Below are 16,824 nucleotides of genomic sequence, written 5' to 3'. Positions count from 1 at the left end.
GCGACATAGCCATGACACTAACAACTGGTCCCGCAAAAATATTTCTTAAAAGAAAGAAAAATTTACCACCAACTGGTTTGTTTAAAAATTTTATTCCCTGGGAACCAGCAGTTACCATAATGGCTATGTTGCTGGACTCCCACATAGTCGACTGCGGCTCGCGTCCCGGACCCGGTGGCTTAAAACTCACGCCGGGCCCGTGTGCGTGCATGCCCAAGATCCCAAGAGGAGAATGGAGGAGAAGGGATTGTGGTGTGGCCATCCCCCCTGAGGGGTGATTTCTCGCTTTCTGTCTGTCTGTCGAGCGCACGCGCCCTATATCGAAAAAAAAAAAAAAACTCTCCAAAAAAAAAAAGAAGGTAAAGGAAATAAATGAGGACTAGAATTAAAATAAATAAATAAATAAATTTATTCCCTTATAGACTGACTGTGCCATGTTCCAAAAGGCTCTATGAAAGAATCCTCCTTTGCCTTTTTCTGGCCTCTCAGGGTTACTGGCCATCCTTGGCTTGTGAACTCAGTCTCTCTGAGTTAGTATATCTCTTAGTGTCTCTCATGAGTCACCAGTGATGGGATTTGGGATCCGCCCTAGTTCAGTATGACCTTTCCTTAACTTGATTGCATTCTCAAAGACCCTATTTCCAAATAAAGTCACATTCATAGATTCTGGGTGATCCGAGTTTCCATATATCTACTTTGGGGACATAATTCAACCACTGTGGTACGTCTGCTAAATAGGCTAACAAGTACTGGTCTGTCCTCAAGAAGCTAATTATTTTTTTTAAGTTTTGTTATTTCTTACATGAGAGGTAGACAGGCAACCCCAGCAGAGTCTTTATGCCACAATCCATCCCTAGCTTTAGCCACCTGGGATCTTGGAGTCAAATGTTGCCCCCAGTGCATCCTTGGTGTGCACGAGGAGGCCTGGACCTTCCCATGTGGGTCCAGCATGGCAGAGCATTGCATTATTGCCATATGACTCTCTCACTCCACAAAGCTCTAAGAGTTGCATTTTTCCCCAAAAGAAAAAGACTTGAAACACTGGTTTATGTAAGGTGCTTTGGGGCCATTTTTAACTTGTCAAGGTATGTTTAAACAATAAAGGAGAAGGCAGTATGTAGTAACCAGAAGCTCAAGAGTTTGGGCCAAGCAAAATGGGTTAACACGGTCTTTGAGTAGTGTTGATTCAGTGGTGATTTTCATTTTTCTTTCAGATCCAAGTCCAGCATCCAGCAGCCAAATCCATGATTGAAATTAGCCGAACTCAGGATGAAGAGGTTGGAGATGGGACCACATCAGTAATTATTCTTGGTAAGAGGAAAATGGAGGGGTGATATGGAAATGAAAAAATAATGTCTGTGTTGGGCTAGCTGGTGGTGTTTCGTGTAAAGCAGTTGGATTCCACATTGCTGACTGCACAGTGGATCTAATGGTGTATGCATGGTTGCCCCAAGTCCTGAAAGGTGGAAAAGTAAAGAAGGGATTACAGTATGTCCATCGCCCCATAAGGTGTGATTTTCTTACTCCTTGTCCCTCCACTGCCCAGTCTCTCTCTCTCCAATGAACACATACATGTATTTTCTGACAAGTTAAAAAATAATATCTGTCTCTCTGTCTCTCTCTGTCTGTCTGGCGAGCACATGTGCCCTATACCGAAAATCTCTCCAAAAAAAAAAAAATGAAGCTTGGTTGTACACGCTTGAAGACCAGTCTTTCAACTTCCTATAAGATCACAGATGATCATTTTTTGAAAGCTTGGCTTGTTGTCTTTATTGTATAAATTCTAAGTTGACTTGAAATTTTTACAATAGAAATATTTTTTTAAAAAAAGTCTGATTGCAATAACATTGTTACGAATGAGAAAACTTCTAAATTGAGCTATGCCTATTTATAGTGTTGACCCTCATGTCTAAGAGTAGAGACCTGGGGTCAGCAGATGGCATGGTAGTTACGACACTGGACCCCCAGATGACCAACCATAGTTTAAGTCCCAGAGTTGGCAGCTTAAAAATCATGCCAGGCGGAACCAGCAGCTGGTATAATGGCTATGTTGCTGGACTCCCATGTAGTCAACCACAGTTCGAGTCCCAGACCCAGTGGCTTAAACTCACACTGGGTGTATGTGTGTGCATGCCCCAAATCCCAAGAGGAGAATGGAGAAGAAGGGATTGTGGCGTGGCCATCTCCCCTGGGGGGTGTTTTCTCACTTTCTGTCTCTCTGTCTTTCAGGCGAGTGCACGTGCCCTATAGCAAAATCTTCTCAAAACAAACAAACTCATGCAAGGCATGTGTGCATGTGTACCCAAAATCCCAAGAGGAGAATGGAGAAGGGCTCGTGGCATGGCCTTTCTCCACCCCCACTCCAGGGGGATGATTTCTCACTTTCTTTTCTTGTCTCTCTAGGGAGTGCACATGCCCTATCGCAAAAATCTCTCTCTCCAAAAAAAGTGTCCTTACAACAGGCTATTGTTCATTTTTCTTTTTTAAAGATTTTTGCCATGGGTGCATGCATTCACTGGAGAGAAGCAAAGATAGTCCCCTCTGGGAGTGTGGTCATGCCACAGGTCTTTCTCTATTCTCTTGGGATTTTGTGGCATACATACTCAGCATGATTTTCTTTTCTTTTCTTTTTTTAAGAATTATTTTGTCTCATTTTATTCATTCATTCAATTCATTTGACCAGAGAGAGAGAGGGAGAGAGAGAGAGGGAAAGCAAGCCACCAGGTCTAGGACTCCAACCGTGATCAGCCATGTGGGAGTGTCTAACTCCTTAACCACTACACCACCTGCTGGTCCCCCATCCCAGCATGAGTTTCAAGCTTCAGTGTCCAGGGCTCAAACCACTGTCAGCCATGTGGGAGTCCAGCACCTTAACCACCATGCCACTTCCTGGCCCCAGGACTCTATTATGAATTTCCTTACAGTGTTGTTTTAAAGTTTTCTTAGAATGCATTTGTACCATTTGAAGAATGGAGAGTTACACAGAAAATTAGTTGAGTCACAACCAGCTAAGCACATCTCTAGATCAGCTTTTTTTTTTTTTTTTAAGAATTGAGAATTATACATGGTTTGTTCAAAATTGTAGAGACAAACTTGGGGGATGAAAAGAGGAGGAAAGATTTCATCAGCTTTCTCACTTTTTTTGGCAGATAGTGAGCATCAGATATTAGGCAGAATTATTCACTAATTGGGCCAGCAAGTGACATAGTGCTTGTGGCACCCATATGGTTGACCAGGATTTGAGTCCTGGACCTGGCGGCTTGGAAATCATGCTGGGTGCTTGAATGCATGTCCAAAAATCCTGAGAGGAGAATGGAGGAGAAGGGATTGTAGTGTGGCCATCCCCCCTAGGGGATGATTTCTCACTTTCTCTCTGTTTCTCTGAGAGAAACATGCCCTATAGCTAAAATCTCTCTTTAAAAAAAAAAGAATTATTTACTGATAATCCTAGTTGAGTAGGTGGAGCTACAAGGTGGGTTAAATATCCATGAGTCTAGTTAACCTTAGAAGTATGACTTTAAGAGGCCAGCAAGTGGCATGCTGGTTAGGCACTGGATTCCCATACGCCTGACTGCGGTTTGAGTCTCGGACTGGGTGGCTTGCTTTCTCACTTGTGTGTTCTCTCTCTCTTTCTCTGTCTCTCTAGTGAATTACAGTAATATAAAATTAAATAAATAGGGGGCCGGCAAGTGGCATGGTGGTTAAAGGCACTGGATTCCCACATGGCCGACCACAGTTCAAGTCTCGGACCTGGTGGCTTGCTTTTTCACTACCTCTCTCTCTCTGTCTCTCTCTGATCAAACTGAAAAATAATAATGATATGATAATAAATAAAGTTAAATAAAATAATTCTTTTAAAAATTTTTAATTAAATAGTCCTTTGGGAAAAGGAAGTGTGGCATTAAGAGGGAAAAAAACCTTGGCCTCACCTAAAGACAACTTCTGACTTACTATTCTGCTCTTGCCTTACAGGGCATAGGTATCTGTTTCTAAGTAATCTTACACGGACATCTTTTAAAATATTTATTGAGTATCTTTATTTTTTTAAGAGAGATTTTTGCAGTAGGGTGCAGGAGCTCAGTCGAAAGATAGACAGAAACCAAGAAACCAACCCCCAGGGAATAGGCATGTTGCAATCCCTTTTTCTCCTGGGATTTTGGGCACACACGCACATGCCTAGCCTGTTTGAAGCCACTGGGTCCGGGATTTGAACTACAGTAACCACATGGGAGTCCAGTGCCTTAACTACTATGCCACCTGTTGGCCCCTGAATATCTTTATTTTAATATACATGATGGACACTTAGAAATTGAAGTGAAGTATTGAATTCGAATATTTAGAGTATATGCAGAAATGTTTATATATGTATTAAGTGGTTTTTTTGTGTGTTAATTAGAAAGTAAAGACAAGGGGCTGGCAGGTGGCATGTTGGTTAATGGCGCTGGACTCCCACATGACTGACCATGGTTTAAGTCCTAGACGTGGAGGCTTGCTTTCTCACTTTCTGTCTCTTTCACTCTGTCACTCTCTGACCAAATTAAAAATAAATAAATGGATAATTAAGTTTAAATAAAACAATTTTTTTATACTTTTCTTTTTTTTTTGAGAGGTTTTTGCTATAGGGCACGTGCACTCACCAGACAGACAGAGACATAGAGACAGAAAGCGAGAAATCACCCCCAGGGGGGATGGTCACGCCGCAGTCCCTTCTCCTCCATTCTCCTCTCGGGATCTTGGGCACTCACACACGAGTATAAAGCCACCAGGTCCGGGACGCAAACCGCGGTCGACTACGTGGGAGTCCAGCGACATAGCCATTATGCTAACTGCTGGTTCCCAATAAAACAATTAAAAAAAAAAAAAGTAAAGACAATTTTTAGAAGAAAAGGGCTCTGGGCCAGTCAGGTATCGTGGTAGTCAGGGCAGCTGGATCCCACATAGCTAATTGTGCGGTTTTAGTTCCAGATCCGGCAGCTTGGAAACACACTGGACACCTATGCATGCATGCCCCAAATCCGGGTAGAATAGAGGAGAGATGGCAACATGGCCCTCCCCTGAAGGGGTGCTTTCTCACTTTCTCTCCAGCATGCACATGCAACCTGTAGCAAATTGAAAAAAAGAAAAGGACTTTCCTCATCTAGAGCAGGGGTTCCCAACTCCCGGACCATGGACCAGTACCAGTGTGTGGCCCAGTTGGAACCGGGCCAGTGAGCAGGAGGTGAGCAGTGGATAAGTGAGTGAAGGTTCATCTGTATTTACAGCTGCTCCCTATTGCTCCAATGCATTAACTGCCTGAGCTCTACCTCCTGTCAGATCAGTTATGGCATTAGGTTCTCATAGGATCACAAACCCTATTGCACATGCAAGGTATTGAAATTGTGTGCTCTCAGTGCTTTCTCACTTTCCCTCTCTCTCTTACTCTGTCCCTCTCTGGTCAGAGAGATGGTGGGGAGGGGCAGTGTGGCATGGTTAAGGGCCCATGACTCCTATATGGCCAACAGCAGTTTGAGTCCTAGACCTGGTAGCTTGGCTTGCTTTCTCACTTTCTCTTACTCTGTACCTCTCTGGTCAAATTAAAATAAATAAAGTTAAATAAAGTCATTCCTCAATTGTGTGCTCTCATAAAGCATCCCAACCCTCTCCCCCAATCCCTGTCTGTGGAAATTTTTCTTCCATGAAACTGGCCCCTGGTGCCCAAAAGGTTGGGGCTGCTGGTTTAGAGGATAAATTTTATACATTTTTGGGGATATATCAGGAGTTTTAAGTGTGTTCAGGTTGTGTTTTATATTTCAGCACAGCAGTTCAACTGTATCCTAAGTTGCTGAGTTAGTAATAAAAATTTTTCCCTTTGTGCATTTTTTTTCTTTTGAAGAATTATTTATTGGGACCAAGAGATGGTGTAATGGTTACATTGTTGGACTCCCAAAAATCTCTTTTTTAATAATTTTTTTCCTTTTATTATTTTTCATTTCATTAAAAATCTCTCTTTTAAAAAATAATATTTAACTTTATTATTTTTTCCATCTGGAGAGAGGGAGGGACTCAGTGTGTGAAAGCAAGCTGCCAGGTCTGGGACTTGAACTATAGTCAACCATGTGGGAGACCAGAGCCTTAACCCCAATGCCACCTGCTGCCCCCTCTGTGTATTCTTTAATTTGCTAGAGGGCACATGTGCTCACCAGTAGGAAAAGGGGAAAGCAAGAAAGCACCACCATAGGGAATGGTCATGCTACAATCCCTTCTCTCTTTTTCCCTCCTTGGGGTTTTGGGCACGCATACATATGTGCCTTGTATGTTTTTCAAATCAACAGGTCTGGGACTCAAACCTCAAAGTTGACCATGTGAAATCCAGTTACCTTAACCACGAGACAAGAAACTGACTCCTCTTGTCTATATTTTTTTTCTATTCTACAGTGTATAGGGGGAAGAGTTTTTATTTCTTTTTCTTTAGAAAACCACAATATTTACGGGAACCAGCAGTTAGCGTAATGGCTATGTCGCTGGACTCCCACGTAGTCGACCGCGGTTCACATCCCGGACCCGGTGGCTTAAAACTCACGCCGGGCGCGTGTGCGTGCGTGCCCAAGATCCCAAGAGGAGACTGGAGGAGAAGGGATTGCGGCGTGACCATCCCCCCTGGGGGTGATTTCTCGCTTTCTGTCTCTCTGTCTCTGTCTGTCTGTCTGGCGAGTGCATGCGCCCTATAGCAAAAATCTCTCCAAAAAAAAAAGAAACCATAATATTTAGGTAGAAAGATCAAAAGAATAAGTAAACTCTTAGTTCAATCTTTGATCACTTAAAATGTGTCCAGTGAGGATGTTTTCTTTATGAATTGGGTAGTACAAAATACAAAATTTGGAATAGTATTAAAAGCTAAATGGTATTTCTTTTGAGAGGAAGTGTTTTAGGGGAAAAAAAGGTATTTTTTGAAGTATTATGAAGTTGACTTGATATCCATATTTTGGAAACATCACTGTGATGTTTGTATTCTTTTTCAGCGGGAGAAATGCTGTCTGTGGCTGAGCACTTCCTAGAGCAGCAGATGCACCCAACAGTGGTGATCAGTGCGTACCGCAAGGCATTGGATGACATGATCAGCACCCTAAAGAAAATCAGGTATTGGAGGGCTGAAAACAGTGGTGTCAAATATGAGAGGCCAGGCACATCTCTTATACACACAGTGGTTTAAACTCCAAAGTCATTTTGTGAGGAAAGCAAAATAAAGAGGAGGGTAAGGCAAGTTAAAGTTCTTTTTCTTTCTTTTCTTTTTTTTTTTTTTAAGAATTATTTTATTTAACTTTATTTGATTTTAATTTGACCAAAGAGGGACTGACAGAGAGAGAGAGGGAAAGTGAGAAGGCAAGCCATCAGATCTGGGACTCGAACCGTAGTCAGCCATGTGGGAGTCCAGCACCTTTAACCACCATGCCAAACTTTATTTTGCTGTTCCCTGGCAAATTAAAGTTTAATTAATGGCGAGAACCAGCAGTTAGCGTAATGGCTATGTCGCTGGACTCCCACGTAGTCGAGCGCGGTTTGCGCTTCTTCCTTAATAACCATACAGAGAAACAGCGAATCCGGGCCGCTCTCCTCTGAGACTGCACGCCCCCCGGCCTCCACGTTAAAGAGCATTGCTTGCCGTGTGTGTTTTATCTTCTTGTGTTTATGCGGGTCCTACATTTTGGCCGTGCTTGACATGGCAGGTCTGTTTTTATTTTATTTCTAAAACTTTTAAAGAATAATTATTTACTTAATTTAATTTGTTTTTATTTTTTAATCTGACCAGAGAGAGACAAAGAGAGAGAGGAAGGGAAAGTGAGAAAGCAAGCGACCAATGGCTATTCTTGTACAGCAGTTGGCCACTTGGGAGTCCAGCACCCAACCACCACACCGCCTGCCAGCCCCAAGACTTATACACACAGTGGTTTAAATTCCAAAGTCATTTTTGGGAACCAGCAGTTAGCGTAATGGCTATGTCGCTGGACTCCCACGTAGTCGACCGCAGTTCGCGTCCCAGACCCGGTGGCTTAAAAACTCACGCCGGGCGCGTGTGCGTGCGTGCCCAAGATCCTGAGAGGAAATGGAAAAGGGATTGCAGCGTGAGTATCCCGCCTGGGGGGTGATTTCTCGCTTTCTGTCTCTATGTCTCTCTCTGGCTGGCTGGCAAGCATATGCGCCCTATAGCAAAAATCTATCCCCCCCAAAAAAAGTCATTTTTAAAATATCCTACCATTGGGACCAGCAGGTGGTATAATGGTTATGTTGCTGGACTCCCATGTAGTCGACCACAGTTCGCAGCAGTTTGAAACTCGGGCCAGACGTATGTATGTGTGTATGTATGCCCAGAATCCCAATGGGAGAATGGAGGAGAGGATTGTGGCGTGGGTGTTCCGAGTAGTGATTTCTTGTTTTCTGTCTCTCCAGTGAGCACATGCTCCCTATAGCAAATATATGTATGTGTGCATATCCTACCATCAAGTTATGATTATAGCTAGTTCAGTACTCTGATGAAGTGCTGTTGAATGGTAGCCAGCAGTTTTCCATTAAAATTTTTAAAAAGGGACCAAAAATACTATTTGTTATTTTTTCGGTTTTTGTGTTTTTTTTTTTTCTTTTAATTTTTGCTGTACAGTAGCATTAACCAGAGAGAGAAAGAAAGTGAGGAAGCATCCCCCCAGAGGGGATGGCCACATGTGAAATCTCCATTCTCTCAGGATATTGGGCACACATGTACATGCACTTGGCATGTTTCTCAAACTGCCACAGCTCCACAGTCGGTCATATGGGATCCAGTCGCCTTAACTTTTGCTGTATTTGTTGACCCCAAAGATGTGTGGTTTTGTTTTGTTTTTTTTGAGAGGTTTTTGCTATAGGGTGCATGCGCTCGCCAGGAAGACAGAGAGAGACAGACAGAAAGAAGCAAGAAATCACCCCCCAGGGGGAATGGCCACACTGCAATCCCTTCTCCTCCTTTCTCCTCTCGGGATCTTGGGCACGTGCACACACGCACCCAGTATTAGTTCTAAGTCACCGGTTCTAGGACTTGAACCGCAGTTAACTACATGGGAGTCCAGTGACATAGCCTTTATGCCAACTGCTTTTCCCCAAGTTTATTTCTTTTGTGAGAGAGAGACAGGCACAGGTACTCCTGACAGGGTCTTGCCACTTCACAACACTCACCTCCAGTCACCTCTTCAGCCAGGGTCACAGGCACAGGTCCATCCAGCATGTTAAGGTCAACCCAGGATCTGAACCCAGACATTCCATTTGGCTCCGGCATTGTGGAGCACACTCTGTACTTTGTGTGGCCTCAACTGGGCCTATTTGTGTATTTTCTTGTTTTATTTTAATTTGCCAGTGGGCATGTATGCTTGTGGGGAAAAAGCGAGTGAGTGATGGAGCAGCCCCTCCTCCTCTACGTTAGGGTTGGTCACACCCCAATCCTGTCTCCTTCGTTTCTCCTTTTGGGATTTTGAGAATACACACGCTTGTGCCCAGCCTGTTTCTCAAGCCAAGTCTGGGACTCAAACTAGGCAGTTAGCCATGTGGGTTCCAGTTGCCTTCACCACCACATCATCAGTTGGCCATTTGTGGTTTTTTATTTTACTTTTCCAGAATATTTTTGATCCATGGTTGGTTGAATCCACAGATGCAGAACTTATAGAGGGCTTGACTATATGTACAGTTTTATACATTGGTTTAAAAATAAATGTAAAAGAAAACCCAGAGTGAAAAACAGCAGATGGCATAATAGTTATATCACTGGACTCCCACATGGTGAACTGTGGTTCGAGTCCCAGACCCAGAGGCTTAAAACTCACACTGGGTGCATGTGTGTGTGTGTGTGCCCAAGATCTCAAGAAGAGAATGGAGCAGGAGAGATTTTGGCATGAACACCCCCCCCGGGGGGGGTGATTTCTCACTTTCTGTCACTCTGCCTCTCTGGCGAGCACTTGGGCCCTATACCAAAAAGGATAAATGAATGAGTGAATAAATGACCAAAGTGGATAGTATAGTGGTAATTTGATGTTGAGAGGAACTCTTAGAATTGGCTCTTTATAGGATAAAATTTTATTAACAAAATGTGTCTTAATCTTAGTTGTAAAAATTGAGTTCATTTGAAGGGGAAGATGAGGAACAATAGTCTTACTGTAAGCTTCATTTGTAAATACGAAGTTGTCAGACAGGGGAACAAATTGCTCAGGTATTAAAGTACCTTCTTAAGAGTGGGTTAGTTGTAGTCTTGCTGAAAGGCAGGTGCAGCCAGGATTGCTTCTTGCTGTGCCTTCGAGTTTTACAACGAAACAGGTCCCCTTGTTCTCCCTTTTGACCTGCTGTTGTAGTCACTGAACTATCGATGAGGGACTTCTTTAAATGTCTGAGAGGCCTGCTGAGCTCGTTACCTGGTGTTCTTTTCTCAGTACTCCTGTGGACGTTAATAACCGCGATACGATGCTGAACATCATCAACAGCTCCATTACCACCAAAGCAATCAGTCGATGGTCCTCTTTGGCCTGTAACATTGCGCTGGATGCTGTTAGGACTGGACAGTTTGAGGAGAATGGTCGGAAGGAGATAGACATCAAGAAATATGCCAGGGTGGAAAAGGTAAAGTCTTTTAAGGTGTACTTTGGGGATCAGGTATTTCCTAACACAGATCATCCCACCTGTGAAGAAAGTAGTTTAAAACCAGAACTAGATTTCCAATTGCAACTAGGAAGAACTACTCTTACAGCTGGAAAATAAAGCCTAAGGAGGCTACCAGGGAGGAAGTCCTGAAATAATTTTGTTACCCTCACTGTTGTCCCTACACGGGTTTATTTTGGGGGGGCGGGGGGGAGGTTTGTAGGGCGCGTGTGCTCGCCAGAAAGACAGAGACAGACAGACAAAGTGAGAAATTACCCCCCAGTGGGGATGGCCATGCTGCAGTCCCTTCTCCATTCTCCTCTCAGGATTTTGGGTGGGCATGCACACGCATCCGGTGTGAGTTTAAGCCACTGGGTCCAAGACTTGAACTGTGGTGAGTCCAGTGACATAGCCATTACGCCAGCTGCTGGTTCCCCCCTACACAGCTTTATAAGAGCTGTGGAGAAGCTTATTGTGGTCTCCATGTACATATTACTCACTTGATTAGGATGTAAACTTAACGAGGACTGTTATGAGAGGTCTCCCACAAGTTTATGGGAAGTACACATTGTATAAAAGCTATTCACCACATAATTTATACTTTTAATTAACTTCAGAACGTGAGTTTTTTTCCCTTTAACATTTATTTATCAACTTAGTGATTTTCAAGCCACTGGGTCTGGGACTGGAACCATGTTCATCCACATGGTAATTCAGTGCCTTAACCTCCACACCACCTGCTGGCCCCAAGAATGTGAGTTTTTTGTATGTGTGTTTGTTTTTAATTGCCGGAGGACACTTGTGCTGGAGAGAGAAAGGGCACAAGCATGCACATGCGCCCTAATGGGGCAGAAGCATACCACAGTTCCTTCCCCGCCACTTCTCCACCCGGAAAAGACTATGGGCATGCACACACACATGCCCAGTGTACTTTTCCTGTCACCAGGACTGGGCCTGAAACCCCCATTGGCCATGGGGAATCTGACTCCCTCTGGTCAGTAGCCAGTCCTCCAGATTATTTTGTGCTGTGTCTTAATTCCGTTCCCATAGAACTAATCTTAACTTTAGTAGGATTGGAGCAAGCTTTCTGAAGCTCGTAAGTGCTCTATGAGGGGACTTTGAGCTTTTCAGAAAGCTTTCTCCGATCCTACTAAATTCGAGATTAAAAAGTGAAAGTAGTGGGACCAGCAGTTAGTGTAATGGCTATGTCGCTGGACTCCCACGTAGCCGACTACAGTTTGAGTCCCTGACCTGGTGACTTAAACTCACACCGGGCACCTGTGTGTGTGTGCCCAAGATCCCAAGAGGAGAATGGAGAATGACTGAGATGTGGCCATCCCCCCCCAGGGGGTCATTTCTCGCTTTCTAGCTCGCTCGTGCTCTCTCTCTCTGGCGAGCGCATGCTCCCTCTAGCAAAAACCTCTCCAAAAAAAGAAAAAATAAAGAGACCAGCAGTTAGCGTAATGGCTATGTTGCTGGACTCCCATGTAGTCGACCACGGTTCGCATCCTGGACCCGGTGACTTAAAACTCACGCCGGGCGCGTGTGCATGCGTGCCCAAGATCCCGAGAGGAGAAGGGATTGCGGCGTGGCCATCACCCCTGGGGGGTGATTTCTCACTTTCTGTCTCTCTGTCTGGCGAGCGCACGCACCCTATAGCAAAAACCTCTCCAAAAAACTAAATAAAAATAAGTGCAAGTAGTACATTACAGCCAGTAGGTGGAGCCCTAAGCTTGAAGTTCTATGGGAATATCTTTAAGGAGAAACCTGAGCTCTTTATTGTTATTTATTTTTTAAGAATAACTATTTTCAGGGCCGGCAAGTGGCATGGTGGTTAGGGGCACTGGACTCCCACATGGCCGACCACACAGTTCAAGTCTTGGACTTGGTGGCTTGCTTTCTCACTTTTCTCTCTCTCTCTCTCTGTCTCTCTGATCAAACTGGAAAATAATAATGATAATAATAATAGACAAAGTTAAATAAAATAATTCTTTAAAAAAAGAATAACTATTTTGTCTATTTAATTTTACTTGTTATTATTTTTTAATTTGACTAGAGAGAGAAAGAGAAAGGGAAAATGAGAAAGCAAGCTACCACATCTGAAACTTGAATCATGGTCAACTGTGTAGAAGTCCAGCTCCTTAACCACCAATGCCACCTGCTAGCCTCAACCTGAGCCCTTTTAAACATTTTTCAAGTCACTGAATTTCTCTGAGTTGCAGCTGACCTTCAGATTGGGTATCATGGTCCCAAGTTTGGTGTTCCTTCTAGGGGAAAAAGGTGGATGTGACCATGTTAGAGCTTTAGTGAAGAAAGGTACTTTAGAATCTTGACATAGTGGTCATATATGAAAGATGGTGTTTCGGAAAGGGGTTGGGAAATTATCTCCACTGGGTATGCATTAAAGTGGGTCATCTTTCGTTCAGATACCTGGGGGCATCATCGAAGACTCCTGTGTCTTACGAGGAGTCATGATTAACAAGGATGTGACCCACCCACGAATGCGGCGCTTTATCAAGAACCCTCGCATTGTGCTGCTAGATTCTTCTCTGGAATACAAGAAAGGAGAAAGCCAGGTAAGAGTCCTGGCCCTGTTGCTTAAAGTGGGTGTAAGAATTTGACTTACAGATTAATCCGGATGAGGAAGATAAAAGGTCCGTTTGTTGTCTTCCTACTCTGTGCAGTTACTGTCCTTTACATATGCTCCCTCTGACTCTCAGCAGTAGGCCGAAAATAGTTGGTATTGACTCCATTTTACAGGTGGAGGTTCTGGAAGTTAGATTAATTGCCTGAGTAAGGAGCCTCGCTAGTATTGGCCAAATCAAGATTTAAACCTAGCTGTTCCGGTTTTATACTTTTTTTAAAAATTTCTTTGTTTTATGTATTTATTTAAATTAGACCAGAGAGGGACAGAGCAAGACAGAGAGAGAAGATGAGAAAGCAAACCGCCAGGTCCATGACTCAAACCGCAGTCAGTCATGTGGGAGTCCAGCGACAAAACCATGACACCATTTGTTGACCCCTGTTTGTTTGTTTCTGTTTTATACTATTATACCATCTTTCCTAATGTGCCAGAGAACGTAAGGAAGGAGTTAATTTAGCTTTGAAGTGCTGAAAGAGAATTTTCATATGGCAGGAAGCTCACAAGGCTTCATTGCCCTTGAGTAAAACAGTCATTGAATCTTTTTTTTTTTTTTTTAAAAAAAATTGTTTTTTATCACTTTTTTTTCTTTTTTAGGTTTTTGCTACAGGGCGCCTGTGCTCGCCAGAAAGACAGAGAGATAGAAAGCCAGAAATCACCCTCCAAGGGGGATGGCCACGCCACAATCCCTTCTCCATTCTCCCCTTGGGATTTTGGGCACGCAAGCACACATGCCTGGCGTGAGTTTTAAGCCACTGAGTCGGGGATGCAAACCACAGTCAACTACATGGGAGTCCAGCGACATAGCCATTACGCTAACTGCTAGTCCCCAGTTGTTGAATCTTAACTAAACTAGCGCTCGGAGCCAGAATCAGTTAGTGAGAAGAATTAAGACACGGAATTTCCATGTATACTGGCAGACCAGAAGTAACACTGAACTAGATGGTCAGAGGCCTTAAAAAGGCCACCACTTCCCTTGTGACCTTGAGTTCTAGGTGCTATTTAATTAAATGAAGGCATTAAACTAGATGATAGCGCTAAACCGGCTTGTAGATGTGTGAGCTCATGGCTTAACCAGCTAACTTGTATTTTCTTGCGCTAACTCCTACTTTCATACATGAAAGTGTCTGGTCGTGGGAGTATAGTAGTTGGGATGACCTTGAAAAGAACCTCCTCAGTCCAGGGGTTTTTAAATCTGGTGACTGTCCTTCACCACACAGACTGACATTGAGATTACACGAGAGGAAGACTTCACCCGAATCCTCCAGATGGAAGAAGAGTATATCCAGCAGCTCTGTGAGGACATTATCCAACTGAAGCCTGACGTGGTCATCACAGAAAAGGGCATTTCGGGTAGGCGCTCTCCTCTCTCCCCTTCATACCAGCATAGCATAACAGATGTGTGATGGTAGAACCAGCTTACAGCCCAGAGTTCTGGCATCCAGCTTGACTCGCACCTCTGCTCTCGGATTTGCAGATTTAGCTCAGCACTACCTCATGCGGGCCAATGTCACAGCCATCCGCAGAGTCCGGAAGACAGACAATAATCGCATTGCTAGGTGAGTAGGCCAGTTAAAAATAGGATTCATCCTTCCATGTGTTTCCTTTTTGTAGCTGCATAATGTAGTCATCATTACCTGAAAATTTAATTAAGGGTGCAGTAAAGGAGGAAAATAACTTGGGAGTCAGCTGATTGCTCTCTTCAGAAGTCCTTCAGTGCAACAATTACCCACTGCGGGGGCCTTTTCTGCTCTCTCCGTAACCACTAGTGAGCAGCTTGTGCTTAGGTAGCTGTAATCACTGCCTTGTCTGGTAGGTGTCCATTATGATTGTAAATAACTACTTGTCAACGAATTCTTTTCTTTATTGTCATCGTGATGATTCTAGTGAACATTTTCCGAGCTATCTGTTTTAACTGGCTCGGGATATAACAGGCCTGTGTGCATGTGTGCCCAAGATCCCAAGAGGAGAATGGAAGAGAAGGGATTGCAGCATGGCCATCTCCCTCTGGGGGGGGGGGGATTTCTCATTTTCTATCTCTTTGTCTCTCTCTGTCTTTCTGGTAAGCACATGCACCCTATAGCGAAACCTCTCAAAAAAAAAATTCCTAGTTAATGTATACTTACATATTAGGCTGTCCAGAAACTCATGACATTTTTTCTGTGCAAAAATGCATTATGGGGGCCAGCAGGCGGCATGGTATTTAAGGGTGCTGGACTCCCACATGGCCTACTGTGATTCAAGTCCTGGGCCTGGCAGCTCGTTTTCTAATTCTCTTTCTCTCTGCGTCATTCATTCGCTCTGTTTCTCTCTGATCAAGTTAAAATAAATAAATTAAGTTAAATAAAATACTTTTAAAACAATGCATCATGTAGGTCAGCAGGTGGCGTGGTGGTTAAGGAGCTAGACACTCCCACATGGCTGACCATGGGTCGAGTCTTTGACCTGGGGCTTGCCTTCTCACTTTCCTTCTCTCTGTGTGCCTGTCTTTCTCTGGTCAAATGAAAATGACAGAATGAGGACCAGCGTTAGCATAATGGCTATGTTGCTGGACTCCCATGTAGTCAACCGCGGTTCGAGTCCCTGACCTGGTGGCTTAAATTCACGCCGGGTGCATGTGTGTGCGTGCATGCCCAAGATCCCAAGAGGAGAATGGAGGAGAAGGGATTGTGACATGGCCATCGCCCCCCCCCCCGGGGGGGGTACTTTTTGCTCTCTATGTCTCTGTCTCTCTCTTTCTCTCTGGCGAGCGCATGTGCTCTATAGCAAAAACTTCTCTAAAAAGAAAAGAAAATTACAGAATGAATAAATTAAAAATTAAATAATCCTTTTTTAGAAAATGTGTCATGACTTTCCCAACAACCCACACTTAACCTTTGTCCTTGCTTACATTTTTCTTGATATAATTCTATTTTTGTTCTTGGGATGTACAGGGTAGGTTCTATCAACTAATGACCATTACATTAAAACTCATCTGTTTCTATTTCAGTAACCAACAAAGTATATTTTGAATTCAACCATATCTAGTTATGGTAGTACTAACTACTTGTCTTGCATATACATGAGTTTATTGTCCTTATTACTTTAAGGAAACTTCACTTATATATGTTTGAAATTTTTTTTCACCAGGCAGCCAAAACCTCTCAATTGATATTTCTAGCAATCTGTTGCTGCCTTAATTCCATCCACAGACTCTAGGGAAATATTTAAGAATATCTAAAACCATTTTCTTCCTGCCTCCTCATAGAGCCTGTGGGGCCCGGATAGTCAGCCGACCAGAGGAGCTGAGAGAAGATGATGTTGGAACAGGAGCTGGTCTTTTGGAAATCAAGAAAATTGGAGATGAGTACTTTACATTTATCACTGAGTGCAAAGACCCCAAGGCCTGTACCATTCTCCTCCGAGGAGCCAGCAAAGAGATTCTCTCGGTGAGTCAGCCTTGGTAGTATGATCGATGAAGCTGATCACTCCTTAAGGCCTTCTCAGAGGACCTAAAATCATCTCATTTATAGTTATTAATTTGTCTCTCTAGCCACAAATACTTTTCCTGTTCCTTT

The 16,824-nt window shown here is 43.6% G+C and overlaps 1 protein-coding gene across 1 annotated transcript in view; it reads left to right on the top strand.

The window, feature by feature from the left end:
• Nucleotides 1-16,824, top strand: part of CCT3 (chaperonin containing TCP1 subunit 3) — a 26,371-nt gene that overhangs the window by 6,211 nt on the left and 3,336 nt on the right. Inside the window, exons 5-11 of the mRNA XM_006155184.3 lie at nt 1,215-1,311; nt 6,999-7,116; nt 10,422-10,608; nt 13,053-13,202; nt 14,488-14,620; nt 14,745-14,826; nt 16,515-16,695. Of these exons, the coding sequence (XP_006155246.1) occupies nt 1,215-1,311; nt 6,999-7,116; nt 10,422-10,608; nt 13,053-13,202; nt 14,488-14,620; nt 14,745-14,826; nt 16,515-16,695 (948 nt within the window). The remainder of the gene's footprint in view (nt 1-1,214; nt 1,312-6,998; nt 7,117-10,421; nt 10,609-13,052; nt 13,203-14,487; nt 14,621-14,744; nt 14,827-16,514; nt 16,696-16,824) is intronic.

This window comes from Tupaia chinensis, unplaced genomic scaffold (genome assembly GCF_000334495.1).
Source record: "Tupaia chinensis unplaced genomic scaffold, TupChi_1.0 Scaffold000438_1, whole genome shotgun sequence".
NCBI lineage: Eukaryota > Metazoa > Chordata > Mammalia > Scandentia > Tupaiidae > Tupaia > Tupaia belangeri.
Note: the sequence above shows the minus strand (reverse complement) of the source record. Positions and strands in the feature narration are given on the sequence as shown.